Here is a 14,439-nt window from a genome sequence, read left to right as displayed (position 1 = left end):
TGCTTTCGTGAGAAAAGTTTTGCCTGGTAAAAATGCTAGACTTCTTTGGCTTAAAACCTACATTCTGGCGTTTTAAAAAAGCGACGAGCTTGTGATATTTTGATATGTCAGTCTTTTCCCTTAATTCTAGCATTGTCCGTATCATGCTGTACGTAGCCCAAAGTGTAGATGGTTTTTTCTGCCCTGCCATGTCACTAAAATATGCCATTAAAACTGTCTCCGAAGCAATGTTCTTTCGGCACACCATTTTTCGTATACTTTCAATGCTATTTCATATCGCCCCCTACTTTTCTCTGGAACTAAACTGGCTTCTGCTCTGTTTGCAGCTTCTGTAAGTTCTGGTGGAGTACCAATATTAAAGAACCGACGAAATATTAATGAACTTTCCGACAACATTCTGACTTTCTATGTTATATAAATTCGAAAAAGCGAACGAGAAATTCAGAACTGTCACTTAGTTGTTTGTTTTGCTGTTGAAGGTTTACGCCATAACAATCACTGGTACCGGTAACTATAGATATGGAAATGTCAAAACAGAAAACGACAAATTTTCGCATATTTATTTTTTTTTTTCAAAATAAAATGCTGTCCGTATTTTTTAATTAATGATGTGGTTGTGAATAAAATAGTATACAAACCTCGGGGGAAAGTTTTCATTATTTTCTCGAGATTTAGTTAATCTCGACGCTACGCGTCTCGATTTACAACATCAATCTCTCGACAGTAATGAAACACTTCCCTTCTCGGTATGTAATATACTATTAATTGTATATCATTTATTTTATTATTAGTTGCGAAAAGAAAAATATTTTGTAAGTAGTTACGAAACAAAATATCTTTTATAACGTAAGGATTATTAAAATAGCCACTTTGACATTTGACATTTGCTATTATTAGGAAAAGTAACAAATTTAACTCAAAATAAATAATATCACCAAATCTGATCTTGTTAACCTAATAATAAACAGATATTTACCACAGTCAGAAGAAATAAAGCCATACAAAATGTCGTGGTACAACTGACAAGTTGCCAAAAGTAGATCATACCATAAATTTGCTCGGTGATTTGAAGAAATCTGAAAAATTTAATTAAGGATATTTGAAAAATGTTAAAAATTATCTAATGGTGAATGTTACTTACTCTAGTATAGATAGATGATTCAAAATGTATGCACATAGTGTCTTCTTGTTTTCGATGTCATTTTCTTTCTGTATTTGAATATTTCTTAACCTATAGGAAAAAAGCTCACATTGCATTCCCAGAAACGTCAAAGACTGAATTACTAGTAATTCTCCATAAATAAAACTAATGGCTATAAGCGATATACTAATGCTTTGATGAATATAAGCCATTACAAAAATTCCTACTGTAGAAAGTTCTACAGGATACCATGCATCGTATGGTAGCCCATTTGGCTTTTCATGGACAAGGGGAGTTATAACGGATATGAATACTGAGTAATATGAAAAGTAAGTTAAGAAATTCTTAACTTTTTCAAATTCTCTAAAAGTAAAAAAAATATGAAGCAATATCATCAAGTCATCTTTAATAATATTTCTTCACTAACTTCAAGCTTGCCTGAGCTATTTTCATTTCTTCATCATCTCGTGGTTGAAATATTTTGTCATTATATTGTTTTAGCATGGAGATAAAATATGATTTTCTGTTCAATAAAATAATTCTTTTAATATTAGCCATTAAACAAGTCATTATAACATAACCTAGTGTTGCAATATTTTTTAAACTGTTGCCGTTTAAAATCAGTTCGATTAATAGCAATGTAGTGAAAAGACCAATCAGAACAAATTGTACAATAAACATATATATTTTATACCAAGCGGGCATCTTTGTTTCTGGGTTATCACTTATCCATATACCTACAATTTTGATAATCCGATGATGTTTTTGATAGAATTCTTTGAAATTAAACATCTTTTTGCACGTGATTATAGCTTAAGACAAGTACTGATGTCTTAGACTGACTTATAAAGTACGTTTCTATATATATATATAGGTACATTAAGGTTTTTAACTATTTATTCCTTGTCGAGCCTCAATCTACAAACCTTAATAAGTCTTGTTTAATTATAAACTAGGCTCTATAATCCAAATCTTAACTAATAACAAAGCAATTAATAAAAGGTAGTTGATACATTAAATATTGAAATATTAGGGTTAGACCATTTGGACCGGCATCGGCATTATCGTTGGTTTATAGAAACACTTTGATTTACACATTGTTTTCAATTAATATTTAAAATTGTAGAGTTTATTTTTTTAAATAGCTCTAAGATATTACAATACCGGGTGCGTCTCAAAAGTGGCTCACCCCTATAACTTTTTTATTTATTTCAGATAAAAAAACGAGAATTGGTATGTTAGTATATGACATAGATTAGGATTGATTGACATATTCAATTGATTTCGGTTACTTCCTGTTTCACCGGAAATGACTACTACTTTTGATTTTTAAATGGCACGGTATTTTTTTAATTTATTCGATAGAAAATTATATTCTGAATAGAATGACATATCATATGTCAACTTTTGACATTCTCGCTTAATAAAAAATTATATTTTAAATTTCAATCTAGAGTGCCATGATGGCTATGTTAAAAACACTAATTCTCTCTTAATCAAGGAGCCTTGGAAAAATATATTTGATCGTCTAATGTTTTTAGTGTCTTGTTCTAGCCAGTTTGGTTGGTATTTCGAGTCAAATTGTCGTTATGAACACATGTTACAATTTCAAATAAACCATATGCGAAAATGCCAAAAGTTGACATATGATGTCATTCTATTCAGAGTGTTATTTTATATCGAATAAAGTAAAAAAATACCGAGGGTGCCATTTAAAAATGAAAAGTTGTAGTCATTTCCGGTGAAACAGGAAGCGACCGAAAACAATTAAATACGTCAATCAATCCTAAGTTATGTCATATTCTAACATACCAAATCCCGTTTTTAACTGAAAAAATAAAAAAGTTATAGGGGGTGAGCCACTTTTGAGGCACACCCGGTATACCATGTGGTGTACACCCGATGTACTAACATGTATTCACTTAATATAATGTATTCTAACCACAATGATATCTAATAAGGTATTAAAGTATTGTAGTATAACAGCCCAGGATGGTTCAACAAAGTTGAAGAGGTAATATTTTGACCAACTGTATAACAAGCAATTTAAATGAAATAAAGGAACCTACGTTGTGTTAAAAATAATTTTTATTGTGACTTATCTCGGCGTCCTGCAGACGCAATATTAGGGAAGTTTGAAGAGGATAAGGTATGTACATCAAACGCTAAATTTGTAAATAGCCCTACTTATTTTATGAAATGAAAGGAGTGGCGTACGCTGCCTAGAATTCACAAGTAAAAGAGCACGGCAGAGAAAACCTTGATCACTATTTATAAGAATCCAACTATGTTGTTCTTAACCTTAATAAAAGAGAAATAATAATAATACAGAAACTGTCCTCACGCCAAGGTTTGTAGTTTAATACATTCAAAACATGCCATATTGATTACATTCAAAACTGAAGCTGTTTATGTTAGTTTAGTACCCTACCCATAGGTACTAAGGTCTCTGGTTGCTTGGAGTCTTGAAGCTAAACTTGAAGGTTCGGTGCCAATACCTTTAGACTATGATTTTTTCTATTTATTATTTTGGTTGCTCATTTGTTTGCTAAGATATTCGTCCAGTCACGATAGAAAAATATTAGTACACTCAGCAAGGCCCTTATTGTCACACTGAATCAAAACATCGGCACTAATGGACAGTAAACGATTGTATTTAGATTACTTTTAAACTGAAATTATACACAGCATAAATCGATTCCATTAAATACATTCTTTTGTTAGATCAAATAAATTAAAAAGCCGGCGTTTTGTAATATGCCTAGTCTTTTTGCAAACAGCCGGATTATTCTATACGCCTGCGACATATACAAAGTGTTTTAAAACTGAATGTACTTATTTTAAAGGAATATGTTTATTTTTATATAGGTCGGTCATCTCAGTATATGTTACTAAATTATGGTATCAAATAAAAAAAATCAAAATCAAAATATCCTGTATTTAATAGGCTTAAATTTTAACTAACAAATTATTCATATAAGACATCGGAGTTTTTGGAAATCCAATCTTTAAACTCCGAAACTCTCGTAAAAACTGTTGGATAACCTTTGGTGCATCTATTTGAACCAAAGGACACAATTCCAATTTGTTGATTTTCAAGAACCAATGGACCACCAGAATCTCCATTGCAGCCACCTAGATGAAATATTAAAAACACCATACTATGATTTATGTTATTATAGGTATACAGGTCGTCCCAATATTGCGTAGACATAGATTGCTAAGCGATTTGAAAACGGCTACTTATGATGTCAGTAAAAATAGAAAAAAATTGTGATTTTGTGCGTTCTGTTGCTCTCTAGTGAAAACTATTTCTTCTTCTATAATTTCCCCAATAACTAATTGATAATTTACGACTTGGCAGCTATAAATATTTTTCAAAACATCGAGAACGATGAGAAGTGTCTTCAACATTTTCCTAGTATAGTAATAGAATAATGACATATCTATAGAAAAATAGGTTGACTTAACAATAGGGTATGAAATTCACGTAACAGTGCCATTTTTATCGTTTTATCCACATTTGACTATTAGTAAGCTATTAGATACCTGAGAAATTGCGATGCTGCCAATATTTGCTCAACGCGTATCCAGAAAACGATTCGCATGGCAACGAGAATACCAAAATCGACTTGACGTTCCGCTAATCGAATACTTTCGCTTACCGCTTTGAAAGCGTAACGTTTTTATGTCGAAGTTCCAGAATTCGGACCCAGGTTTGGGATCAGGAATAGAGAACGCTTGTACATACACAGAACCAAACTTATATTGAATCACCTTTTATAAACATGAGAATAAAGAATAAACGACTGCTGCTATTTATTTTCTTTTGAATTTTGTGTTCCGTAGTAAAATCACGATTGTCCGGTAATTTTCATTCGACCCCAAAAAAAAATAAAAAAATACCTTATGTTGGATGAACAGATGTATAGAGGGGAAGAATTATTGCTCTCATTGAAGAAGTAATGCCCCAAAGAGACGTAGCAGAAATAGTAGGCATTACCCAGGGTGTTGCATCAAAACATATGCAAAGTACTTGGCATTGGGAACACACAAGAACAGGCCCAAACAAAGTCGTCAAAGAGTCCCAACTGAACAAAACCGCCTTGTGTGCCAAATTGCTAGAATAAATCCCAATGTTTTTCATCCAGATCTACAAAGACAACTTCTGGCAGCTACAGGTGTAAACGTTTCAGTTGAAACTATAAGAAAATGGCTTCGTGCTCTAGGGTTTTACAGCAGGAGAGGGTTACAGATCTTACAGTTATCTTGACAAAATAAAATTGACCGACTAAATTGATGCCTTCAGCATCAAAACTGGACAACTGAGAATTGGCAATATATTCTTTTTTTGGATGAGACAAGAATTGGCCTAAGATCAGATGACCATCGAATTCGGGTTCCCAGATCTCCAGGAAGACGAGCGAGACTCCAGGCTACCAAATCTGTACCAAGATATAAAGGAGGAACTCTAATGTTCTGAAAACGTACCCCAAGACAACGTTGATAATTTAAAGAAAAAGCATGCCAACGCGGATAGAAGTTTGCATAAGTGCTAGAGATGGCAACAAGGATTATTAAAATTATCAATTTTCTTTGTGTTTTTGCTTTTTGGCCATTAAAAATTTAAATATTAATTTCGTTTCAGAAACCAAAAAAATACCATTGTGTTAATTTTGGGAACTGATTATTTTTTTTATTGCTATATGGATTATTTTTCATCGAAAGTCATTGGTAAGGACTGAGTTTTATTCATAAACACAAAATTTTCATACGTCTCAAAAATTATGAAAACTCCATATAGTTGTGTATATAAAATAGCTTAAATCATATTAAAAATTAAGTAACGGATTTTAAAAACGTTGCACAATTGCTAGGAGAATTTATGTAGATGTAAGGGTAGTCTTCACCCTACTCGTATATTTTCTGTTTTTTTTTGTGAAAGTCGAATACTGTTAAACCTAAGAAATCATAGGAACCCCAACTATTTTAATCGGAGTACCGGTTCTTAAATTATCTATATGTGTTTATTTTTTTTAATTGTTGCCTTCTAATGGAAAAACGAAGCATTTTTATATACAGGGTGATTCACATTTTACTAGAATAACTGCAGGTATCGATGGAACTAACCGAAATAATGATAGTTTGTATTATAAACCATACTCCAAAAACGCTTCCGCTTGGAGTAAAATGGCGCTAAAATTTCAATTATTTTTCGGTTTTTATTTTATTACTCGTAAGCCAGAAGATCTAAATACGCAAGTGTGTGGTTAAATACTAAGGGCAACGTGGCTGATATGTCTGAAAATTGGATTAATTGCTATACAGGGTGTTGTTTTTGTGAGTGTCAACTGCACGGAACCTTGTCGAACTTTTTGTTGCACGCCACTGGATATATTTGTATTTTTTTCTGATACCTTCCGTCTTTTTACTAACTTTTTTTGTTCTTAAATTTTTTTGATATGTCGCTTAGTTTTCGAGATATTCCACAAAATTCCGGACATAGCTCAGCTGCGTTCGAAAAATGTTACTTAATTAGCAGTATGCCATATGAAAAATACTTCAAATTTTAGCGCCATTTTACTCCAAGCGGAAGCGTTTTTGGAGTATGGTTTATAATACAAACTATTATTATTTCGGTTAGTTCTATCGATACCTGAAGTTATTCTAGTAAAATCTGAATCACCCTGTATAGGAAAATTAAAATAACTTCGGTTGCACATCATAATACGATATATAAAGTTGTTTTAATTTCCCTTTAGAGTGAATTGTGTCCAGTTAATTTAATTAAAAAATTAAATTAACGTACTTGCTCTATTATATCTACGGAATATTGGGATATCTTGCGTAGTTCAGTTCTATAATTTAATGAGTTAGGATTTATTAAGTGTTACACAACAAAAGTTAGAATTTAGAGGGTTTTGATCTTCTGGCATAGACTCTACCAGTCAATTGTCAACACTTTGATTATTTGTGTTTAACAAATTTCTCAGCAGTTAATTTTTAACCCTATTTTTGTATTTAGCTTTATTCATAATAATAACTTCTAAATCAATTTTAAAAATGTCTGTTGACTTATTTCATCTTTTTCCAACTACTACTGTTGAGAACAGTTCAGAACTTGTAGAGAGCAGAAAAAATTAAATGAACATTATTTGTTTTTTTTACGTATGAGATACTTCTGTAGATTATTACACCTTACCTTTAATTTCTGCTCCTGATGTGCACACATGCGTCGATTGGATCAGATTTTCATAATAATTCGTGCAGTCTGAATTATCAAGAACAGGCAGGTTTACTTGGTTTAGAACTTCTGATACCTTAGAATAATCTGTAGTTTTACCCCATCCAGTTAAAGTCGCCAGGGATTCCGTAAAGGTGCCTAAAATGTGCAGGTTGGGTCAAATTCCACGCTTTTAAAGGGAAACACCCTTTTCTATAGGAGATAGACGAAAACTAATATCTGTGTTTGGAGCTCAATTTTTATCAAAAACATGATGGTGAAAACCGCACATCGATATCTATTACTGTTTATGAATTACGGGGTGTTTTTCAAAAATGTGTATTTCTAACAAATCGCTGTAATTTTTTTGCTATGGAAAATTTTGTATTTTTATGAAAACGTTTACCTTTTTACGTAGAATTTAATGGTTTAAGTATATTTTTTTAATTAATAATTTACGAGTTATCAACAGAAAAGATGATGTTTTATTTAAGACACCCTATGTATTTTTAATTAAATGTAAAGACCTTAAAATTACCTTTCCAAAATATAGCACACTTGATATTTTGTTATAGTGTCTCCTTCGAAATACAGAATTTTTAAAAGTTCACCACTTTTAAGGCTTTGGACCGCTTATTGTTAATAATGCCCCTAATAGAACTCGAAAACATATTTTTCCAGCAAGACAAGGTACCGCCTCAGATCGCTGAAGTTATCAGCAAATTTTTGCAGCCAATTTAGATAATAATTGAATAGCTAACCAAGATCTCAACCTTTGGCTATCGAGGCCGCCGGACTTAGGGCCTATGGATTTTTATGTTTGCGGAAGAATAAAGGTTCTTATTTTTTAATTGCCCGTATAATCTAGACACGAATTAGAAGTACTTAGCGGTTATGCGAGGTTATCTTTCACTTTCACTGAGTTGAATTCCGCTAGAAATATTCAAAAACGGTCCCGTCTATCCATAACAGAGAAGACTGTCGACATGTCGAACATCTGTAGCAAAATCTCATATCTTGGTTAGCTGTTAATTTTTATTGTTATTGACATACTTTAAATGTGTTGATGTTAAATGGAGTTTAAATTGGTTATAAAATTCTGCAACTCTATTATTGCAAATATTATTTTCGTTTTAATTGCTGCCCACATCTAGAATTTTTTTGCATTACAGTCGGCTCCGTTAAAAGCCTACTTATTCAAAGTGGGCGAATTTTTAAAAAATCTATATCTCGAAGAGCAATCAAGCAACATATCAAGTATGCTATATTTTTGGAAATGTAATTTTAAATTATTTTCAATGAATTGAAAATATACAGGGTGTCCCATATAAAAATTAAATTTTCTGTTAATAATTCTTAATTTGTTAATATAAAAAAAATTATTCATAAACCATTAAATACTACGTAAAAAGGTGCTTTTGAAATGTTTTCATAAAAATTCAAAATTTTCCACAGAAAAAAAGTTACAGCGATTTTTTAAAAATGCACATTTTTGAAAAACACCCTGTAACTCCGAAACGGTAACAGATATCGATCTGCGGTTTTCACCATCATGTTTTTGATAAAAATTGAGCCTTAGACACCGATATTAGTTTTTATCTATCTCCTATAGAAAAGGGTGTTTCCCTTTATAAGCGTCCAATTTGACCCACCCTGTACAGTGACTTAAAATACCTATAAGTATTACCGAATCGATTTCCATACGAAATTTCACAAGCTTTGTAATTTCAACTGTGTAATTAAATATCAAATATCAGATTTGTTTGTCTTTCGCTTATACAATAAAAATATGATATGAATACATGACGTAAAAAATCTCTGGTTTGTTCTCACTTATGTAGGTAATGTTACTTACCGGTATTACTCAGATCGATTTTGTTTACATATGTATTGTAAGAAACTGAGTGAGGAAGTTTTATCAGAGCAATGTCATTTTCCAGCTTTTCATAATTCCAATTTGGATGCACAGTAATACTATCGCACGAAAGACGTAATTGCGTTGATTCATTTTTACGAATATCATGGGCTCCAAGCAGTACATCTACAGCCTTTGCTCTTAAGAATACATTTTTTAATATATTTGTGAATTAAAACTAATTGCTATGTTGGCGGAGCTCATTTCCAACGTATTCTGGATGCTAAGGTAACGTTCACAAGTTTAAAGTTATATATTTAAAACAAAACCAACGATAATGACCACTTTTCCAGTAGCAATTATACCTAACGTTCAGAATATGTTTGTAATGGTCTCCGTGAACATATCTGGTTATTTATATTATTGGAAACAATATACTCACTTGTCCATACAATGAGCTGCAGTTAGTACATAGTTATTTGATATTAATGAACCACCGCAAAATGATCTTCCATGAGGAAATTCAATAAATAAAGCCACTTGGTAAGGAAAGGAATTTGGGGTCGCCTCACTCCCTCCAATAATACGGGTTTCAGATGGTGCTTCGCCATGGGGCTCGACGTATATATTTGGATCAATAATACTGTCCAAGTTATATTCCTGAAAAATATATTGATTGTTTTTCAGGGTTTTGACAATATTACTTAGGTATGAAAATGCAGAACTTTTTGGTGTTCTCGAATACAATTAGAATTTGCTATATGTTATTATAAAATGTATTGAAACAGATAACCAAAATAACTAAAACAATATTAACCCAGCAAGTGAATACCCCTGTTTTTTATTATATAATTAATTTCTATGTAAAATTTTATATAAATTCTGATGTCAAACATTCTATAGCTAACATTAACCGTTTTTGGAGAAAAAAAACGGCCTGTCAAAAAATAGTTGTATAGCCTTAACATCAAACTTAGTGATTACCACAGTCACTGTGGCATATAGGGAACACATCATGTGGCTATCTATTTCAAAAATTAAATTCTTTGAATGTCATACTGTATTGACCGTAGCTGTCATATAATTTAGGGATCAAAAATTATCATAATTCATTTTTTTTCAAATGGAAACCCACTTTTTTATTTTACTAATGGATAGGTCATTTCGTTAATTTTCGACTATACATGTTCCTATACCTAAAATAAATGGTATTTAAGTCATTTAAAATTTAATTTTATGGCGTATATCTTTCTTTATTTTATCTAGCTACCTTTGACATTACGTGTCAAACAATCAGCCAATTTATTTCCTTCTGTCAGAAAATTAAATATTTAAATTTCGTATAATATAAATATTGCCGCCTCAAAAGTTTATAAAATGTACCTATTTATAAAAAATATCCCTCGTATTCTCGCTCTTTATTATAAACTATTATATTATTAATTATTATATTTAAAACTAATATTATTTAGTGACAAAAAAGCTAGAATGTTTATTACTGTTCCTCCATCTATCAACTGGTTATGCATTTGCCTAGGAGAAGTCATAAATTGGCCATTTTCAAGGGAATTGTTTAGTAATCGTTGCATAATTCCTCTGCAGGCACTTGGCCTTAAAGGATATCTATTATTAAATAATTCACATGCCATTTCTTTCAAACGGCCGCATTCTCCATATATTATTAACAAATTTATACATCTTCGTTATTAAAATTACTTCTTGACATTGTTTATTAATAATTAAATTTGCACCTGATCTGATTCTTTAACAATCTGTCAGAACATGGCCATATATATTGTTTTACATTGACGTTTAAAGTCATAGGCTATTAGTTGCAATCACGATAAATATACGCTTTAGAACTAAATATGAAATAACTTAAAAATATTTCTTTTCAGTAGCAAAATAAAAAAAGTGGGCTTCTATTTGAAAAAAATTATTTATGATCAAACCAAACCAAAACAATTTAATTTTTGAAATAGATAGCCACATGTCTTCTTTATATGTCACAGTGACTGTGGTAATAACTAAATCTGACGTTTAGGCTATACAAATATTTTTTGACAGGCAGTTTTTTTCCTCCAAAAATTTTAATTTATTTTTTCTCATAAACGGTAATGTTAGATATAGTGTTTGACATTAGAATATATGAAATTTTACAGAGAATTTAAATATATATTAAAAAATAGTGGTATTCATCTCAAATAAAGAAGTTGTTGTCAACTTCCGGTACTTCCGGAAGTGCCGCCATCTTGAAAATATTTTTAATCGATAAATATTCATGTGAAACAATGATATGCAAAAAATCTCGGATCTAAGTATTGTAGTTCTGTACAAACTTCTAATGCACGTTCAGCCTGGGACACCCTGTGTATAGGGTTAAGGGGTTATAATGGGTACATAACTATGAGTTAAGTTGAGTGGCTATCTAGCCAGACTTCGCCATTTAGCAAATAAAGTAAATTTATTTTATTATTATTATATATGTACAGGGTGAGTCAACGATAGAGTAAAGTCCATTATCTCATATGTTTCGAGGTTTACAAAAAAATGTTAAATACAAAAGTTATAGTGAAGGTTAAGATACACATTTCAAAATTATTATAGAGTATACAGGGTGCTTCAAAAATGTGTGGCGGTATGTTTTTTTAAATTCAACACCCTAGTTTTTATTTTATTTTTAGATTCTGTGTAAAACTCTATAACTTTTTTATATATAATGTTATATACCTAAAATTAATAGTTTTCGTAATATTTATACAAATGTTAAATTGCAGTGTGGTAAAAAATTTGTCAGTGGTACCATTGTTTCTGAAGTTGGAATACCAAAATTTGGTATGAGAGTCCTATAGAGATTAAAAAGAAGATATATGTTAAGATATTTTAGTTAAATGCTACAGGGTGTTCAAAATATATTTATGAATTTCAACTACTTAAAATTAAAAAATCTCAAATTTTTTAAATGGTACACCCTATATATTTTCATTTTTTCTGATAGATTTTGCAAAGCTCTTCAACATTTATTAAGTATGTCATATACCTATTTTTAATAATTTGCGATTTATTCCAATTTTTTTCTATTTTTACCCTAATTTTTAATACAATTACGCTATAACATCATAGTTACCGTGACAAAACAAACATATTTATTACTTATTTTTAACAAGTAGTTTAATAATTAGTTACAATTGTTATTATTAGTTAAAATTAACTATCTTTACTCAAATAAACTAAAATCGTAGTCGTGGATTTCTTGGTGTATTTCTATATTATGAAAGATGACATTTGGATTTTCCGTCGAAACGAATAGCCACAGATTAGGGTAATACTAACTAGATTACCTAATTGCTGACGACTACTGATATGATATTGAAATTTCCTTCGACATACAGTAAAGTTTTTTTTCTCGTAGTAATTCTGGTTTATAATTCATTTCGTAAAGCCAATATTACTACTGCCACGAAACCGTCCCATTACACACTGAAAATATTATAATATAATAAAATATGAAAATGTTTTCTAGATAATCTACATATATTCTTATAGTACTTAGCAAAGTACTATATAAGATATAGTACTGAACCAAAGAATATGTTTATTTTGGCTTGTTTGTGTATATCAGTCACATTGAATAATCTATTTTCAGGAAAATCTGAAACTATTACCTCTACCTCTACCATTTATACTTATTATACCAAATTAAACTAAAACCTCACCTTCTGTTCTTAACTTGCTTAACAGACATTTTTTGTCATGGCAACTATGATGTTATAGCGTAATTGTATTAAAGATTGAAGTTGAAGAGCTTTGCAAAATCTATCAGAAAAAATCAAAATATATAGGGTGTACCATTTAAAAAAAAATAGATTTTTTAATTTTAAGCAGTTGAAATTTATTAATATATTTTGAACACCCTGTAGCATTTAACTAAAATATCTTAACATATATCTTCTTTCTAATCTCTATAGAACTCTCATACCAAATTTTGGTATTCCAACTTTAGAAACAATGGTAGCACTGACAATTTTTTACCACACTGCAATTTAACATTTGTATAAACAAATTTAAATATTACAAAAACTATTAATTTTAGGTATATAACATTATATATAAAAAAGTTATAGAATTTTACGCAGAATCTAAAAATGAAATAAAAAATAGGGTGTTGCCTTTAAAAAAACATGTTATATCCGCCACACTTTTTTGAAGCACCCTGTATACTCTATAATAATTTTAAAATATGTACCTTAATCTTCCCTATAACTTTTGTATTTAACATTTTTTTGTAAACCTCGAAACAAATGAGATAATGGACTTTACTCTATCGTTGACTCACCCTGTACATAAGAATAAGTAATATCTAAATTAAAAAGGTTACAGAGGGGTTGTTACCCAGACAAAATGTTTAAAGAAAATGTTTCTAGCTCAGACTAAATTAAAAATAATTTAATCTTCTGTGTTATAATTTATTTATACTTATTTTTACTTACCGCTTTAGTAATGACGGATAATACAACTATTATCCACGATACCTTTAAAACCGACATTATTCTTTTACTGTCTGATTTTTTTATTTACCAAATTCGTACCCAATGTTTTATATAAAAAGTCTGTATGCCTAATCTAACGAGGACAGTTCCCGCTGCGCGAACGGAAGTTGTACCCCAGGAAATTAAATATTAGAACGACTAGTAACATATTATGTTTATTTATGCTAATACATTAAAATTGTAAATGCATTTTATTATTTATTACTAAGGAGAAACCAAGTTGAAGAGGTGGAAAAATGTAGACAGATTTTCCAGCCTCTACCTCACGGATACCTCAGCCGGAGACAAACTCCTCGACTGTGAAGGGCATGGCGGTGATTGACCCATCCCCCTCCCCTCACTCTACATTCTATCATTCTATTTCTTATTTACTGAAACTTTGGTTAAAAATACTACATCTGAAAAGTGGTTAAAAACGAGTGAAATTAACTTTTTAATAATTGGCTATAATTTCCTAAACACCAAGAATAACAGAATAAATTCGTGAAGGAAAATTTACATTACCTTATACAGGGTAATTTTTATAGTGTCGCCCACATCGCAATATTTAAAATGCTTTGTCTCAATTTTTTAAAATGCAACATCCTGTAATTCGTGTATATGATATAACTTATACAGGGTGATTCCTGTAAGTTGGTCATGCTTTCGGGGAATGAAGGGGGACGTCGAA

General features: G+C 30.8%; 1 protein-coding gene across 1 annotated transcript; it reads right to left on the bottom strand.

Moving 5' to 3' along the window:
- Positions 1 to 3,871: 3,871 nt before the first annotated feature.
- On the bottom strand, positions 3,872 to 13,766 carry LOC115880183 (brachyurin-like). Its single transcript, XM_030897319.1, has 5 exons — positions 13,710 to 13,766; positions 9,662 to 9,879; positions 9,220 to 9,419; positions 7,344 to 7,523; positions 3,872 to 4,276 (listed from the first exon to the last, which is right to left on the bottom strand). The coding sequence occupies exons 1-5, from the start codon at positions 13,764 to 13,766 to the stop codon at positions 4,110 to 4,112; spliced, it is 822 nt and encodes a 273-aa protein (XP_030753179.1). The 3' UTR covers positions 3,872 to 4,109.
- Between the last annotated feature and the right edge of the window lie 673 nt (positions 13,767 to 14,439).

This window comes from Sitophilus oryzae, unplaced genomic scaffold, assembly GCF_002938485.1.
Source record: "Sitophilus oryzae breed Bouriz unplaced genomic scaffold, Soryzae_2.0 scaffold_1620_pilon_pilon, whole genome shotgun sequence".
In the NCBI taxonomy this organism is placed as follows: Eukaryota; Metazoa; Arthropoda; class Insecta; order Coleoptera; family Curculionidae; genus Sitophilus; species Sitophilus oryzae.
Note: the sequence above shows the minus strand (reverse complement) of the source record. Positions and strands in the feature narration are given on the sequence as shown.

Coding starts and splice junctions, on each gene's coding strand:
- LOC115880183 (XM_030897319.1), bottom strand. CDS start 13,766: ATGTCGGTTTTAAAGGTATCGTGGATAATAGTTGTATTATCCGTCATT. Junction 7,524..9,219: donor AATCGATCTGAGTAATACCG/GTAAGTAACATT, acceptor TGCACATTTTAG/GCACCTTTACGGAATCCCTG. Junction 4,277..7,343: donor ATCAGGAGCAGAAATTAAAG/GTAAGGTGTAAT, acceptor TATTTCATCTAG/GTGGCTGCAATGGAGATTCT.